The sequence below is a fragment of the Wasmannia auropunctata genome, unplaced genomic scaffold (assembly GCF_000956235.1).
Source record: "Wasmannia auropunctata unplaced genomic scaffold, wasmannia.A_1.0 LD336074.1, whole genome shotgun sequence".
Taxonomy (NCBI): Eukaryota; Metazoa; Arthropoda; class Insecta; order Hymenoptera; family Formicidae; genus Wasmannia; species Wasmannia auropunctata.
Genome location: NW_012026816.1, coordinates 2,741,236 through 2,757,116, shown reverse-complemented (window position 1 = coordinate 2,757,116; position 15,881 = coordinate 2,741,236). Strand labels below are relative to the sequence as shown.

At 43.2% G+C, this 15,881-nt stretch overlaps 1 protein-coding gene across 1 annotated transcript in view; it reads right to left on the bottom strand.

The window, feature by feature from the left end:
- Positions 1-15,881, bottom strand: part of LOC105449670 (heterogeneous nuclear ribonucleoprotein L) — a 146,379-nt gene that overhangs the window by 1,978 nt on the left and 128,520 nt on the right. The window contains exons 7-9 of the mRNA XM_011689002.1: positions 5,454-5,546; positions 2,750-3,048; positions 1,869-2,092 (exon numbers count right to left, since the gene is read on the bottom strand). Coding sequence (XP_011687304.1) covers positions 1,869-2,092; positions 2,750-3,048; positions 5,454-5,546 — 616 coding nt within the window. The remainder of the gene's footprint in view (positions 1-1,868; positions 2,093-2,749; positions 3,049-5,453; positions 5,547-15,881) is intronic.

Sequence of the window (15,881 nt, the reverse complement as noted above, 5' to 3'; positions counted from 1 at the left end):
CGGGGGTGGACCCTGCTTCCCTGCGGGCGATTAAGTTTTTCGTCGGGGCAAAATGCTCGTTTCGCCGGGAAAGCGCTTTTTACCCTCTCCTCCCCCTTCGTCCTTTACCCCTTAAAAAAACACGTATCGCGTAGCAGCGGTGTGTTTTCTCGCTCTGCTAAATTATTCGTCTTAATGAATTACTCCGTCGCGGGATGTGCTTGAGCGAAATTTAAATAAGCTCTTTCAGAATCACGTTAAATAAATGAGGCGCCGCGACTTAACGATAAGTCGAGAAGGGGAGAATTTCAGAAGGGACGAGAAAGAGAGTCCACCGGAGAATTTTGAAAAATTTTAATTTAAATAAATCGCTTTGCACTAACGCGCTCATTCACTGTTATGCCCCATTGTTGAGCAATAATTGTTCCTGGACAATGGGTAGCGAATAAAAAGGGAGAGCATTCTTTCGTGAAACCAGCTGTTAATTTAATCTTAGTTTTGCTGTATCACTTTTAGTTCACTCTCTATGCTTTTCTTATTCGTATTAAAAAAAAAAAACACCCGAAATTTCTCTTTCCTGACCATGCGATTTTTACGAATGAAACTTCATCGTAGACGCTTCCGCGCACTTCCCGTAATCCGCTGCCGGCACAATCGGAAGAGTCGGGGACTTAATAGGCGAGCGCCGGATATCATCAGGCACGCCTTTTCGTGCGACCATGCAGCGGCAGCGAGGGGCGGCCAACGGCGAGCGGCTGCACGCCGCCGCCGGTCCAGACGCGAAATCGCAGGCGCGGGTGTCGTTAGCTCCTATTCAACCTTTAGATTTGATTCTTCCGCCTGGCCGCGTCCGCATGCTGGAGCGTGACCGGAGAGGGGGGACATCCGAAAGGCGGAGAGAGAGAGAGAGAGAGAGAGAGAGAGAGAGATTTAAATCGCGCTCGTTTACGTGTCCTCATTTAATTAGTCTACCGGAGTTTAATCTCGCGGAGTGCCGTCGCAATTTGCTGGATCGAACCGGTACGGGTCCCCGCGTTCTGCGTTATTACCGCTCTACGCCCGCCCTGTGATCTCCGTGGCGCGAGGGATGACGATGAGAATAGGTCGATTAGAGGTACAACCGTACTTTCTAAGATTGACGACATTGGTGCGAATTACAAGCCTATCGATACGTCCGGCAGGAATCTGATCTTGCAAGGAAGCGAAAAAGGTATTTCGATACATTTCATTATTACAGTCTGTAACGAAACAAGAGGAAGAAAAAGATCTTTAGAGCTTAACATTTGTTGATTGAATAGAAGTCATTAGAAATTTAGTGTATCATAGGAATACGACAAATCGTGGCGTCGTAATGTATAAAAACTTTTGATTTAAACATACTCAATTTTATTTATAATTACTTTTATTCTCAAATGCTAAAGTGGCGAAAGTTTTATCAATTCAGTTTAATCAACCGGCCGGCGTTCGTAACAACATTATCTCTCTCGATCCATCGTAGGATCTATAATAGCGAGGTGTTAAACACAAAGGATCGTGTTTCATGCGGCGCGAATTTGTCACGCGCGAGTGCGCAGATAAAACGCGCGATTAAATGGCGAGGAAAGGAAACAGTCGCCAGGAAAAGCGCGAAGGTGCACCTCCGCGACTGAAATTTATATATTATACTCTCCTCGCGCCTCGTATATACAAGGGGCGAGAAAATATCGCCATGCGGAGAATGGGAGAAAGATCAAGCGGAGACAAATGGACCTCAACGGGCGGGGATGCCGGGAGGAGCCGAGCGAAAGACGACAGCGGGAGAGAACAGAAAACGCGCGCGCGCGCGAGAGAGAGAGAGAGAGAGAGAGAGAGAGAGAGAGAGAGAAAGAGTTGACACGCTCGGGACTCACCTGTTATTCTTGCTTCCCGTGAAGTCCTTGAAGCTCGCTGTCTTGTCGGGTAGAATGTAAGGGTTGGTTACGTCCGAAAGGAAGGCTTGCTTCGAGAAGCCGAGCTGCAACCTGCCGTCCGTCCCAATCGTGACGTTGTTCAGGTTCTGCAAACACCGCTCCACGGCTATGCTGTCTCCCATCTGTATCATCGCGCAGCCTTCCTTCGTTTTCAAGAATTTTACCTGCGACGAAGAGACAGAGGGCTTTTAGATTTGTCGCCACGGATAACGGAAGGCGATCGCGAAACGTGCAAACTGACAGACGCGATCGATCATTTCTAATCGTCGATGGTGATTTACATCGACGATTAGAGAATAATCGATTGAACGAAATGCACCGAAAGTTTTATCTAATCTCAAGAAGAATTCGACGTCTGCAATTTTTATAATTTTTCTTGTAGCTCCGATAATTATTCACCCTGGCGCGAGGATATCTCTCTTCAACATTTAAATCCCTTTGCAGTGTTTAATCAAAGACCGCGTGTTTAATGAAGGGACCATTTATGACTAGCGCGGAGCTTGGCTCTTGTTAAATATCAACACATGCGCTCCCTCGCTAATCAATGTTAAATGTATATGAATGTACACGGAAACTGGAATCTGTTGGTCCTCGTTAAACGCAGGTAACGTGTCGTGTAAGGGACGTCAATGGCCCTACCGTGTTAACGCCAAGTACCGTGGCGATAATTAAGTCATGCGACCCTTTTGTTCGGCCCCACCAGCTCGTACCATTTAACACTCTAAACACGCGCTATGGGCGCCGCACAAAGATGGGGAGGACGGGTAACACGCGGGGAGACATGAGAAGGGGAGAGGGGGAGGCGAAGACCCGCCACCTACCTTCGTCACGTTGCCGTACAAGCAGAACAGGTTGAAGAGCTTGTCAGTATTGACTTTGTCCGGTTGCAGTCCATACACCATCATGACCGAGCCCTGCGTGCTGGAGGGCGGCGTTTGGCCCAGGGTAGGCACGTAACCCGGCCGAGGTGGCGTGGGATGTAACGGCTCGCGGCCGCTGAAGTCGCTCTTGATGCCGTAACGCTCGACGTACGGCTCCGCATACGTCGCCGGCCCGTTGAAGTTCTCCTCGTAACGATCGTGACCGGCGCCCGGTGGGAAGGTGACCTGCGGCGTGGAGCCTGGAACACCGCAATACCGAACTACAGATGCGGAGACGTGCGAGATAAATGACGCGCGGGCGAAATACCACCGGGGTCGGGGTGGTTATTCATCGTCGGCCGTGACGGACAACGCGCATTCGGCGAAATCGGCACGTCGCGACGATGTTTCACTGGGTTTCACATCAGAAACATGCACGACCTTGCTACGAGAACGCGGTACGGTTGCATAATTCGTGATAATCCCGGCTGATCGATATACATATCAGTTTGATGATATATAAGATGTAAGGAACAGAGTAAACTCATATTTTTTCACAGCCAGAGTATTTGAAAAATGGCGTTTTGAAAATTATGAGAATACTGATTTATATAACTTACTTACTAATTATCAAATAACTTTTACGCGTGTGTGAAGTAAATACTCCGACATTAAAATTCCATCATGGTTTTGATTAAAGTTCCCGCTTCATTTTGAAGAGACGAAGAGTTCTCTAGTTTATAACAAGTATATAGTTTATAACAAGAGTTCTACTTATAATAACAATTTTTAATTCATGAATTTTTATAAGAAGTTAGTCCATTTTTTAAATTTAAATTAAAAATTGTTTAGAACCCTTATTATATACTCTAGACTTAGAGAACTCTTCGTTCCTTCAAAATAAAGTAAAAACTTTAATCTAAGAACTATGAAATTTTAATATTGGGGTGCTAACTTCACACACGCAATTTTTACTACAAAGGCAACCAAGTCGTAGTTTTTTAAGTAGGAGAAGTTTTTGGTAAGAAAATCTGCTCTCAAAACTATTTATAAGTTTGCAACTCTAAAATTTGAAAATCTATGTTTCATAGAAAAGAAATGAATAAAATACAATAATATAAAATAGATACGGCGAGGAGAAAATCGAAACAGAATACTTCAACCCTCAACTGGAGTAATTCGAGCCGGTGCGCGCGGCAACTCTATTGGAATGGTAATGCAACGCTTTATCGGTCGCGTGTAGCCGAGTATTAAATGTTGCGACAAATGGTGTCGATTCAGAATGTCGGAGAGCTATTGGGAAAAGTGTGTTGCCACGCGGTCGGTGAGTTACGATAATGTTTTCCACTATCGGATTACAACTATCGCGCAACGAGAGCGGCACGGTGAGCGGTCTCGATTGCAGGCGCGCTACGTTACGTCCGGTTCATCGATTTCCCGTCAAAATCGCAAACCGGAATCGCGGTCACCGGCGGCGTTGACTTACGGCGATAGTATTAGACCGTGCTGTATCGAAGAGGAATTATTTTCCCGAGGTCAATATTAGGTGCTCAACAGTTTAGACGCCGTGCACGGAAGATTACAGTCCGGCCGACGCCGCCGTCGCCACGCCGGCTGCAACAGTATTCGAATGCAGGTCGATGCAGCAACAGCGTCACGTGTCGCTTACGTGACAATTTCGCTTTTGCATTATTAAATCTAGTGTTTGAGACAAGAGTTTTTTTTGTGATATTAAGAGATGAGAGATGTCCTAAAGGTTTATGCGGCTGCTAGCAGTAAGAGACGAGAAACTATTTCTGTAAAATACACAGATTTTTTAGTCTCTGATTTTTTAGATTTAAAATTTGACACGAGTAAATTCTTGAATTTCAACCTTTAAATTGAAACAATTAAACCATTCAATTTTTTATCATCGGCGCCGTATTTTTTGACTTTTTCGAAAGTTTTTTCGCGTAAAAACCTGTTACCCATTTTCCAATAAACATTTCCTACAGCGGGACTTACCTTTCCGGAAGAAATTTGTGCATTTTACAAGAACGGCATAGTTCTTTCAATTTTCCGATCAGTCAATTTCATCGTCGTAATTAAAGCCACTGAATTTGCATTGCATACGCCATCGTTGTGAATGCTATTTGGATTGTCAACGAGATCGCAATATTCCTCTAAGAAAATGTAATAGGTGTGTTTGCACACCCTTGGCCTCTTACTAACATTTAAATGTCCGCTGGAAAGAACAAGCTGTGCGTGCGTTCAGCTGTTCTACACAAAAAGAAAACGCCGTAGCGAAATTTCTTCAATTTCAGAAGTAAAAATTTCTTCACCTCACGCGTGAAGAAGTTTCGTGAATAATTCTCACGATAACTCCAATGCGTATTATCCGCACGAGAGGCTCGCCGAGATAAATTTTCTCCTCCCCTGCAAACAAATGCGCTCGACATGTTTTTTCCCTTCCCGGGGACGTCGTCGTCGTCGGGTCCGCGCTCCTAGTCTCGGAGCCCGTCGTTAATCCGCTCCCATTCTTTACACGTGTTCGCGAAAAACCCGCGATCGCCCGGGCCATCTATTTTCCGAACCGGTGAGCTTAATTTGACCATTAGGTACCGGCGAGCGGACGCGGGGGACTGTTGGACGGGACAGACGGACAAATAGACAGGCAGGTACTCACCGTACGGCTGGGGCGCGGCGCCGTATCTTGGCTCAGCCAAAAGGGGAGCCGGCCTTCCATTTCCTGTCGCGTCGTTTTTGTGTGTGCTCGAGCCTGCAACAGAACGACAGTTCGTCGATGAGACTATAATCATCTTCGACGGATATACGTCGCGCAGTCCCACGCGGCCGCCGGGGAGACAAACGATGCGAGCGCAAATGTCGCCATTTATCCCGGCGCGCCTGGCAGTTTCGACAAATTTCCGGTGGGAATCGCCGAGCATAGGAAATACAAGGAAAATACAAGAGGAATGCAGAATTTCGTATTAATATACATTTACATATATTTGTGATTAAATCGGACGTATGCTTTGCTCTACACCGTTCCGAAGTATAGAAAAGACATCTGGCATTTTTTGAAAGTTCAAATCGAAAAGTCGACAAAATCGAGTTAGCAGGCGATGATTATCAGTAATCGATTTTAACATTGAAGAAATAAAATCTAATTAATCACAAACGCTTCGTTTAAATCGACTATCTATACGAATGTTATTTCATTACATCACAGACTCTGCAGTAATGTTTCCTAACGAACGAAAGTTACGTCTGCGACGTGTCTCGATCAAGTTTCTAACGAGAGGTCTCGATTCCGGGATGCGTCACGGCTCCCTGAATTGTTGAGGAAAGACGGGTGAGGGGATACGAGATACATTCCGCGTAATCCGTGTTTGATTTCGCGCCGTGCGTCTATATTAAACTGCGTTACATCTTATACATATAGGTGTGTATATATATATACATATATATATATATATGTATAGTGACACGCGGGTGTCTCGCAGAGATGAGTGAGAGTTTCGGCAACGTTTCGGTACGCCCACTCGCGTAATAGGGCACACACCAAACGGCGCTCGTGCACCGTGTGGGAGCCGATATCGAGCTTGTTGCTGCAGCAAGAGCGGCAGTCTATATCTCGGCTACCCTTCGCTGTCCTCCTTCCCCCCCCCCTCTCCTCTCCCCGGAATATTCGATATCGCCACGTCTGCTCTCGACGCGGTTGCAGCCGCCCAATGGGAGAGGGCGAGACGCATGTGTCATTTCATTTGAAATAGAAAGAGACGACACATGCGTCTCGCCCTCTCCCGTTCGATCCCTCTCTATCGCCCTGGGTCGCATCAGTCGCTTGATTGGCCCTCGGCGAAGAGGAAGCAATCGCCTTAACCCTGCTTGATCCCCCCTGGATCGCGTTCGATGCCACTCCATTGTGGACGTGCAGAATCCCGGTAGATTAATTGCTAATTAAGATCAGTATGCTAATGTCGCCGTGTAACTACGTAGGACATAGCGTTGGATTTAATTGCGAGATTGAATTGCGAGATTCGAAGGGCAAAGATGTACGTTTCTCTCCCTAAAGATAAATTCCGGCGGCACACACACACGCACACATATGTCCTTTTAATAACGGCCTGACATTTGAATTACGTTTCAGCATGAAAAATAAAAATTATTTTCACGAAATACAAATAAAAACATAAATGTATTTTAAAATTACGAGAAGACATTGCAATTTATTAGTATTTTTCTTTTCTAATAACTTTATTTATACAATAAGCGGAGAATTATATAAGTAATTAAAAAAAAAGTTGTTCATCTGCCCGACTGTTATTTATATAAAAATACATAATCGAATTACGGTGGTATGACGTATTATAATGGCATAAAACGGTTCAACAAGTTTTCAAGTTTGAGGCGGATAATAAAATAATGAACCACTTCACGTAATCATCAGTAACGTTTCAGTAACGTCATAATGTCGTAAGTCGTTTGTTAATTTTTCCGACGTCGCGGGAAACTTTTCTCCCCGTTACACTTCCGATAATTACGCGACGCGCGAATTATTCAAACGCCGAGGACAGCGGCAGCTGGCAGCGCGTGTTTTTCAATAACGACGGACCGTGCTCCACTTGAGAAACGGCGCACCTGGGCTCGCGTCGCGCCACGAGAGCCCCGGAGAGATCCTCGCGAGTCCATGAAAATCCTCGATATTGGCACTCGCAGAAGCGATTGCGATTTCGGATACTCTTTCGGCGGGGGAGGCGGGGGGGGGAGGGGTTACGCGGGGACATCGCGCGAAGTTTCTCGCCGTGTCTGTCTTGGAGGATCCGAGGATATTCGAGACAGCGACACGACTAACGAATTTAGTTCGTCCATGGACGGCGAACGCGAAAATGCCTTTTCGACAACTCGGAATTGAAGCGGATAAGACGACTCGAGTCATTTATGATTCTGTTGGACTAATCCGGATGAAGAACGTTTCTTCTTTCGCGAAGAAAAAGAATTTCTACATTTTCACCGAAGAAATCTCATGTAAAATTCTCTCTCTCTCTCTCTCTCTCTATCTCTCTCTATGTCTCGAATGTCAGGCTCGAGCGTTGGACGTTTCGCGCGTAAATTAATAATACCACCGTAAAGATACCATACCCGCCGTCGGGTTAAATCAGTACGGTCTCTACGTCGGCGTCGCTCGGGGTCGGGAATTTCAATCTCCAAAACAATTTCGTCACGAGTACCAAATCGCCGTTCTCCATTATCTCGATGGTCAAGGCAGGAGAAATGCTTCTAAATTATCAACTGTTAACGTTAAGTAATTCAATTGTGCAATCGCGCCTTCTCTTCCAATCAAAGCTGTTATATTGGGGAGAAAAAAAAAAGAGTAAAGAGGCTCGGGAAATCGCTTGAATTCTATCGACTGAAAATATGTTGAAAAATGTATTAAATGACGAAAATAATACGCCGGACCCCCGGTTCCTCATGAATACGATTCGTACTATTACCGTTCCCTTTTGTATGCGGAACCTCCCTCGTAAATCTCAAGATCAAATGAACGTCAAGCGATCTATCATAGCCGTTGAATTAATAACGCTGCTGCGGATGTTCGCCGTCGGATTAAACCCAGCGCCAGGTCCGGCGGCCGCGCGGGATTTCAATCTCCAAAACAATTTCACCGCGAAGCGTCACGGCCGCATCGTAAAGGTAAATGCCATTACCGGTGTAACGGGCGTCCTCTCGTCTGCTCGTGGGAGGATATCCTCGTGCGATCATTACAGGCGGATATTAGAACTCGTAGGTCATCGTAGGGGCTGTTAGCCGGGGGAGGGGGGGAAACGAAATTGCAATTTTATGTCCGACGAGACGCGTGATAGGGAAATTACGCCCTCTCTCCCTCTCGATCGCATCGCGAGAGCCCTTCGCGAGAGAGGCTATCGAAGATTCTCTTCTTTCCTACCCCTTTTTCGGCGATCGCGCGCTTCGGGGGAAGAATCCCCACTTCCGCGTCTCTCTACGAGGCGGAACACGGCGGGAACACCGATGACGGTGGACGAGGACTCGCGCGCACGGTATCGACCTTCGGCGTTGCCACGCAGACTACCACCGCCCACCCCATAAAATGTACAGGGTGAACGACAAGATTCTCGCGAGATTGCGATCCATTTTTATGCAATTAAAACTAAGAGCGAAAAAATATAAAATAGTTATACAACACGAATATATGGTAATTTAATCAGATTTAAATATGCCGAATTCCTTAATAAACCAATCCGCGCTAAATTTTTTCGTTATCTATAGGCGTCAATAACTCTTGATTTATAAGAAACCGATTTAGATTGAGCACGAATGGACCCTTTCGAGTTATTTTTTGCGATGGAAATGAAGAAATAAATTTTATTCGTCCAATTTCAAATTTCTCCAAGTAATTAAAAAAATGTGATGTATTTAATATAAACAATTTTGAAAATGTGACAAGAAATCTTATCGCTTAAACTTTCGCGAAAAAAAAGAATTGCCCTGAATCCGTGAATCTACAGAAAATGAGTGAAACGTGAAGCTCGATAATGTGTCACACCCTGTACGTAGCTGCGTAAACTCCGCCGACGCAGGTGGTGTATCGGTCGAAGGACGTAGCCGGAAGAAACGACGTACAGATTATTTGAACAAGGGATTATTCGACGATGAACAAACGCTCCCGCGAGACGGTACCCGTATATACGTTTTAGCAATTCAGGATTAAAACTCAATCTCTTTTGGTATCAGCACAGTAGCGCGCGGGCGAAATGAGAAACAGGTTCGAATATTAAATATCGCACGCCATTGTCCCTCTTTAAAGAAAGAAAAAAAAGGATCATTCAAGGCTTCCCACATTTCAAATATTGACTGTGTAAAAAGAACGGAATAAAAAAGAAGCGTGACAGAATCCAAGGTCTTTGTAAGTACTAGAAACGAGCACTCTTTAAATTAGGTACGTCGTAACAGGCTCGCGACCGTAAAACGTAACGGCTCCGTAACAGTTCTCCATCCTTCCCCCCTGTTACGAATTATCAATTTTCAACTTAATAACGCGGAAGAGAAGTAGCGTGAGGGGGAACCTCTGGAAAAGCTTTCAGAGTTCTATTAAGCGGTCCGATTGCACTGAAAAGTGAAGGCGAACGACTTAAGCAATAAACGGCACGTGCATGCCAAGTTGTGATCAACAGCGCGAAAAACGATTTTATGAATATATACTAGCAATAAAAATATTGCTTTCAGAAATAAGTGCGCCTTTCTCCGTTCAACGATTTCGAAACTTCGCAAAAAGAAAAAATTGCAAGAAATGCTAAATAACATCGAGCTTTTCATATTCTTAAATAATGAAATAAAATAAATTACAATATAATTAAAAATAATATCAATAACGAGAGAAAATTATTGACAAAAGATCATATGATTTTTCGATATTTGTTTCCTTTCGTTAATTCTTAATATTATTAAAAAGATATAAATATACGATTATCAAATCTTTCTCCGTTCAGCGATTTGAAAACTTCGCAAAAAGGGAAAAGTGCAAAAAATACTAAATACGAGCTTTTCATACTCTTAAATAATGTGTAATGAAATAAAATAAATTACAATATAATTAAAAAATAATATCAGTATTATATATACAACAAGAGAAAATTATTGACAAAAGATCGTATGATTTTCCGATTTGTTTCCTTTCGTTAATTCTCAATATTATTAAAAAGATATAAATATACGGTTACCAAACAAAGGGGAATTCAATTTAATGTTCCAACAATGACACGGAAGTAACCTACAATGTTTGTCGAGTGCTACGTCACGGTTTTCTTAACAATAACCTATCGAAGTTATTATTGCGAGATCGAGTTACCTCTTCAAGGTAAATATTTGACAGTTTTCTCAGAAAGTCAGCGTTTATAGTGCAACAGGTACCAGTTACGGTCAACAGTGAAGTGCAATCGACCAAAGGCGAAAAAAAAGCCAACTTCCTTGTTATCTTTCGAGATTAAATATGTCTCTCGAAATAGGGAGACGAGATAATAAGATCTTCCTGCTTGCGCACTTTATACGGCACATGGCGATTATCGCCGAGGCAATGCGTATGCAAATCGACTTGCGTTGATCAGAAACTGCGAATGCATTAATAATTGTACTAATTGCCTCGACTGCATTCCCATCTCGGGCCATTTGCCGATGCCGCGCCTGATGCGAAAATCGATTTACAGTTCACCCGCGCGCACGTGCATCCCCGCGATTATTATTATTGTGTCATTAAGCGCGCGCATGAGTGTCTGATATCGCTCGAGCATGTTCTTGCATGAGATAAACTCGTTAATCATTCGATAATGGGATCGTTCTTGATCCTAAAACGTACCCCGGAACCGTGATCTATCGTAAATTCTACGTAAATACGAACGTGCAATTGGATACCGGTTCATTTACGAATTTGTTAATTCGAACTCATGTAAAATTACACATCTCTTACCTGTGATATTCTATCCTATCTATAATTTTCAGCATTACAATTAACATAGAAAATTTAATATCTACATTGTAAAATATATACATTTTTTATTTTTAAAATATTTATTTAATAACATTTTACAAGATCAAGTGATCTTTTTTAATATTATTCTAAATATCGATAAAAATTTTTTATTTTTTTTTTTCTCATGACACGTAGCATTTAACAGTTTTCATGGATTATGCCAGTGTGCATTTCGTGGATTGTGAGAATATTATTTCGCATATATCTACTGTTTAATATTTAGCGTACGTAGGCCAAAAGTTCTGTATTTTCTCATGAAATATTCAGGACGTATTTTATCTTATAAGCTTTTTGTGTGGCAAAAGTTGTAAACTGGAGCTCGACTTTGTTTGGATTAAATAATCGATATAGAATTCATATTTGGAATATTAATCGGGTAAATTCATTCAGAATTAAATTATTAATTGTCACTATTGCTAAAATTGTCACGAATCTCACTCCTAAAATTTCCAATAAGCTTACAAGTTAAAATTGAAGTTCAGCAATCAAAATTTATGCTGACGCAAAAAATTGCAATAGGAAAATAAAATATATAACGAACAAAATGTGTTCGATGTAAAAGTCACGCGATGTACAACTCTTTTCATACGTAATTTTTAAATGAAAACCTTGTAAGCGAAATATATATAAATAATTTCTATAAACTTCATTTCGCTACAAGAAATAATAAGAATACACACAGAACGGAGAAAAGTTCGATACATCATTTCTCCGACACGCGACATTCCATACGTAATTTCTAATATAAACTTGTATAACTTTCCCGAGTAACTTTCGCGAACTTCATTTCGGTCGCGCTACGTTCATTTCCCATTGCAGGCAAATGGAGGTTCTTTCCCAAAGAAGTTCGCGATGAACCGTACCGGCGATCGCCCATCCGTAAGACTGCGGCAACCCGCGTGCAGTTGAAGCCCGCTAATTGCGTAACGTGACCAACCAACAACATAAACAGCCGGGAGCTTCTACGATTAATTAGTATTACGGTACATGTCGACTTCACCGGCCGTGAACAGTCATTTCCGTTGTCCCGGAGTCCCGGACTCCCTCCGTCTAATGACAATCATTATGAAGGTGTCTCCAGGTGGAGCATAAATTCAGTCCCTTTGTGGTCAACAGCCGTCGGGTGCTGTTTACTGTCAGTACATAGGACTGTCACACTATAGTCCCAATGTGGCGGCCTGATGTTTGAATTAGACTGTGATGTTCTCAAATCATGACCCGCAATCCATATTTAGAGGTGGGATACGAAATACGAAGAGAGAAATGTATAAAAATCACACTGCTTTCGGTGCAATTAAATTAGTATTAAACTTGGGTCCTTTCAGTTCTTTTATTTATAATTTTCAAACAATTTCGATCGCGGAATTAGGAATTAAAAATATTTAAACACATGTAAATATTTTTTTTATCTAACGTCTATAAATACCTGCAAACGATACAAATAAATATAGAATATAAATATTGAAACTAAAAAAATATTGACATGAATGAAAACATGAACGTCGTTTCACATTTTCGCATATTTTTGTTTTGTTATTTATAATGTTAAACGATGAACATATGTACGTTATTAACAGCAACGAATATCTCGATAAGCGTCTACGGGGTCTGAAAAAAATACTCGGTTTTCGATAATAAAAAAGTGGTTTTCCTATTCGATAAAGCTACTTCAATTGTGCGCATAAAACATCCCGCTTAGGATCCCCAGGATCTTAACGAATTCATCACTGGGGATCACTATGTGCATCTTTACTGCCGCGACATCCTTAGACGTCGGCGGCTTCCGGCAAGCCAACGTCACGGTCGTGTTGGCGGTCTGGCGCAGGCACAGTGGGATGTCCACGTTGGTGGACGAGGTGTCTTGAGGTCAGATGCTGGTTCGGTCGCTCGACGATCCGCTGGCGCGACAAGGCGCGGCGTTTGGGGGAGGGGAAGGACGTACAATATACTCGAGCTCAAACTTACCGTGCGGTCTCGCGTGGCGACACGTGGCGTGTGTCTCGGCAGAGTCTGCGAGCCGTCTGTCTTGCCGCTCTCGAGACAACTACGGAGACGGACGGATCCGTTCGTCCGTTGCGTTCCGAACATCCATCCCGCGGTATCTCACTCTCACTCTCCGTAGATAGTGGTAGTAGGAGTAGTAGTAGTAGGGAGGGGGGGAAATGAGCCGTAGATCTGCCTAAGCCCCCTCTCATTCACCACCGGGCCCTGAACTCCACGTTCCACGTGAGAATCCATCATCACCATCAAGTCAACAACGAGTAGGCTGCATCTGCACACAGACAAACATTCCAACATAACAATCCCCTTTCCATTCTCTCTCTCTCTTTCTCTCTCTCCCTCTCGCTCTCTCTCTCCCTCTCTCGATTTCCTTCCCGTAATCACCGGTTCCCCACCGCTCGGGGTGGAGGGACGGGGGCGAGGGGCTCCGGCCGTTTTGTGTGCGTTTTGCGAATCCGTACATGTACTTGTCGTTTTTGTAACATAGAGACTTTTTTTTTTTTTACTTATATATTTCCGTCGAAGGGGCTCCGCCGAGAGGGGTTTTTTATCTCGACGCCGACCCCTTCCTCTTCGGTCGTGTGCGTGACAAGCGAGAGGAGACTGAATATAGTCGTGTGAGTAATACATATACACGCAAGGGCGCATATGTATATATGTATATACGTATATGTGTATATGTACAGGCCGGCATACGGTGAGACGTTCGTCGGTGACCGGAAACGCATCCCATCATGCGAAAGATATGCTCAAGTGCTTTCCGATGAAACTTCGTCATCAAACAGCGAACAAGCTAGTCGAGTCGGGCTCGTCCCATCGTCTATGTGTGTTTGACATTTCCTTGTTGGACTCTTTAATAACTTCGCGTGAAGTGATTCGCGATCGTTATGACATTAACTTTATTACAGACCGGAAGAAATAGTCATATTCGGAAATTTGAGAATTAAATTGAATTGGCTGCATAATCAAATTGGCACACCGCTAATTAGTTTCTTAAGGAATTGCGAGAGTAAATGAATGTAGACGTTAAACACATAATATCGGTTTTAGCGATGAATCAACTTCAATTAAAATTGAATTAAGAAAATTTGATTTTAAGAGAGAATTATTAAATCTAATTTTATAATTGAAAGTTAATCTATACGCTGCAATGCAAAATGCAGCAATTGATTAAAAGTAAAAACTCCATTTTCACAAAACAATGGCATAGTATCTTCATATCTATTTTCCCACTTTAATCAAGAATTATGAGGATAAGTTCTTTCTAAGAGAATTATTTTTAGCTAATAGTTGAATTTATTTAGATCAGTTAACAGCGTGCCAATTTATTTATATCGCTACGCGATCAACTAGATTGGCTCTGTTTTCCCGTGCTTCGTATTTCGCAAGCACTTTACGACGAGCTCGACCAACCCGTTCTTTCGATATACCGTCGAGGCAGTCATCATCAGGAGCACTCGGGACTGGTTGCGCCGATTCAAGCCAGCTCTGCTTATTTTGCTTACTCTCCTCCCACCTAACGTCTGCGTTATAGTCAGGACTATAAACCAGAGCAGACGGGAACAACGAGTCGTTAAGCAGAGTTAGCCAGACCCGGGCGGTCGATGCGCAACTCAGCCTCGGTCGCATCTCGTTCAACATTATTAACTGGGAGCAACGTTTCCGGTGGCGGCTATCGCCCCACGGCCGCGTACATATACATCGACTATACGTGCATGTCAGGGATCTCTTTTCGCATCTCGACCTTCCTCGATCCGATCGCTTATACATATATACATTGGAGCCTCTCTGGAGAGAGAGCTGTTTCTATATATCCGTGACGTATATATACACGTATAGGTAACTTTTTCATTTTCGAGCGGTAGGCAGTGGTCGATTTGAATGTTTGTCTGTGAGTGCGCTGATAGCCCTTGCAAGACGTGGTGGTGGTGAGCATATTATTCTGAGAGACACGTATATATATATATGGCATTATATATATATATATATTTTTTTTTTTTTCTAGCGGTCTAGCTCAACGCGCACGTGTGATGCGTATATGTATGCGTGTACATATGTGTGCGTATACGTATACATATACGTGCGCCCATTACGTGGCTCGCTTTATATTTCAGTGTACTATCCCCGCGACGTTGTTGCCCGGGGAGGGTGGAAGATTTTTTCGTGGTTTTCCCGATGGTCGGTCGGTTGATTGGTTGGTTGGTTGATTGGTTGGTTCGTGGGTGGAGGGCCCGGCAGATCTACGGCGTGATGTGTGACGTATTATGTGGATGCTATCTGTCTCTATGTATTTGTATATACGGCACCAACGTGCATATATATATATATATATTTTATCGTTGTAGAACGGTGTGTCCGATCTCAAAATTTCGATCGCTGTTGTTGTTATTATTATTGTCGATGTTATTGTGGCTTGTTCATGTTGTTGATGTTTTGTTATTTGGTTACTTTCTTTGTGTTCTAAACACATACATTCTTTCTCTTGCTTTCTCTCTCTCTCTCTCGCTCTCTCTCTCTCTCTCTCTCTCTCTCTCTCTCTCTCTCTCTCTCTTTCTCTCAGATTAT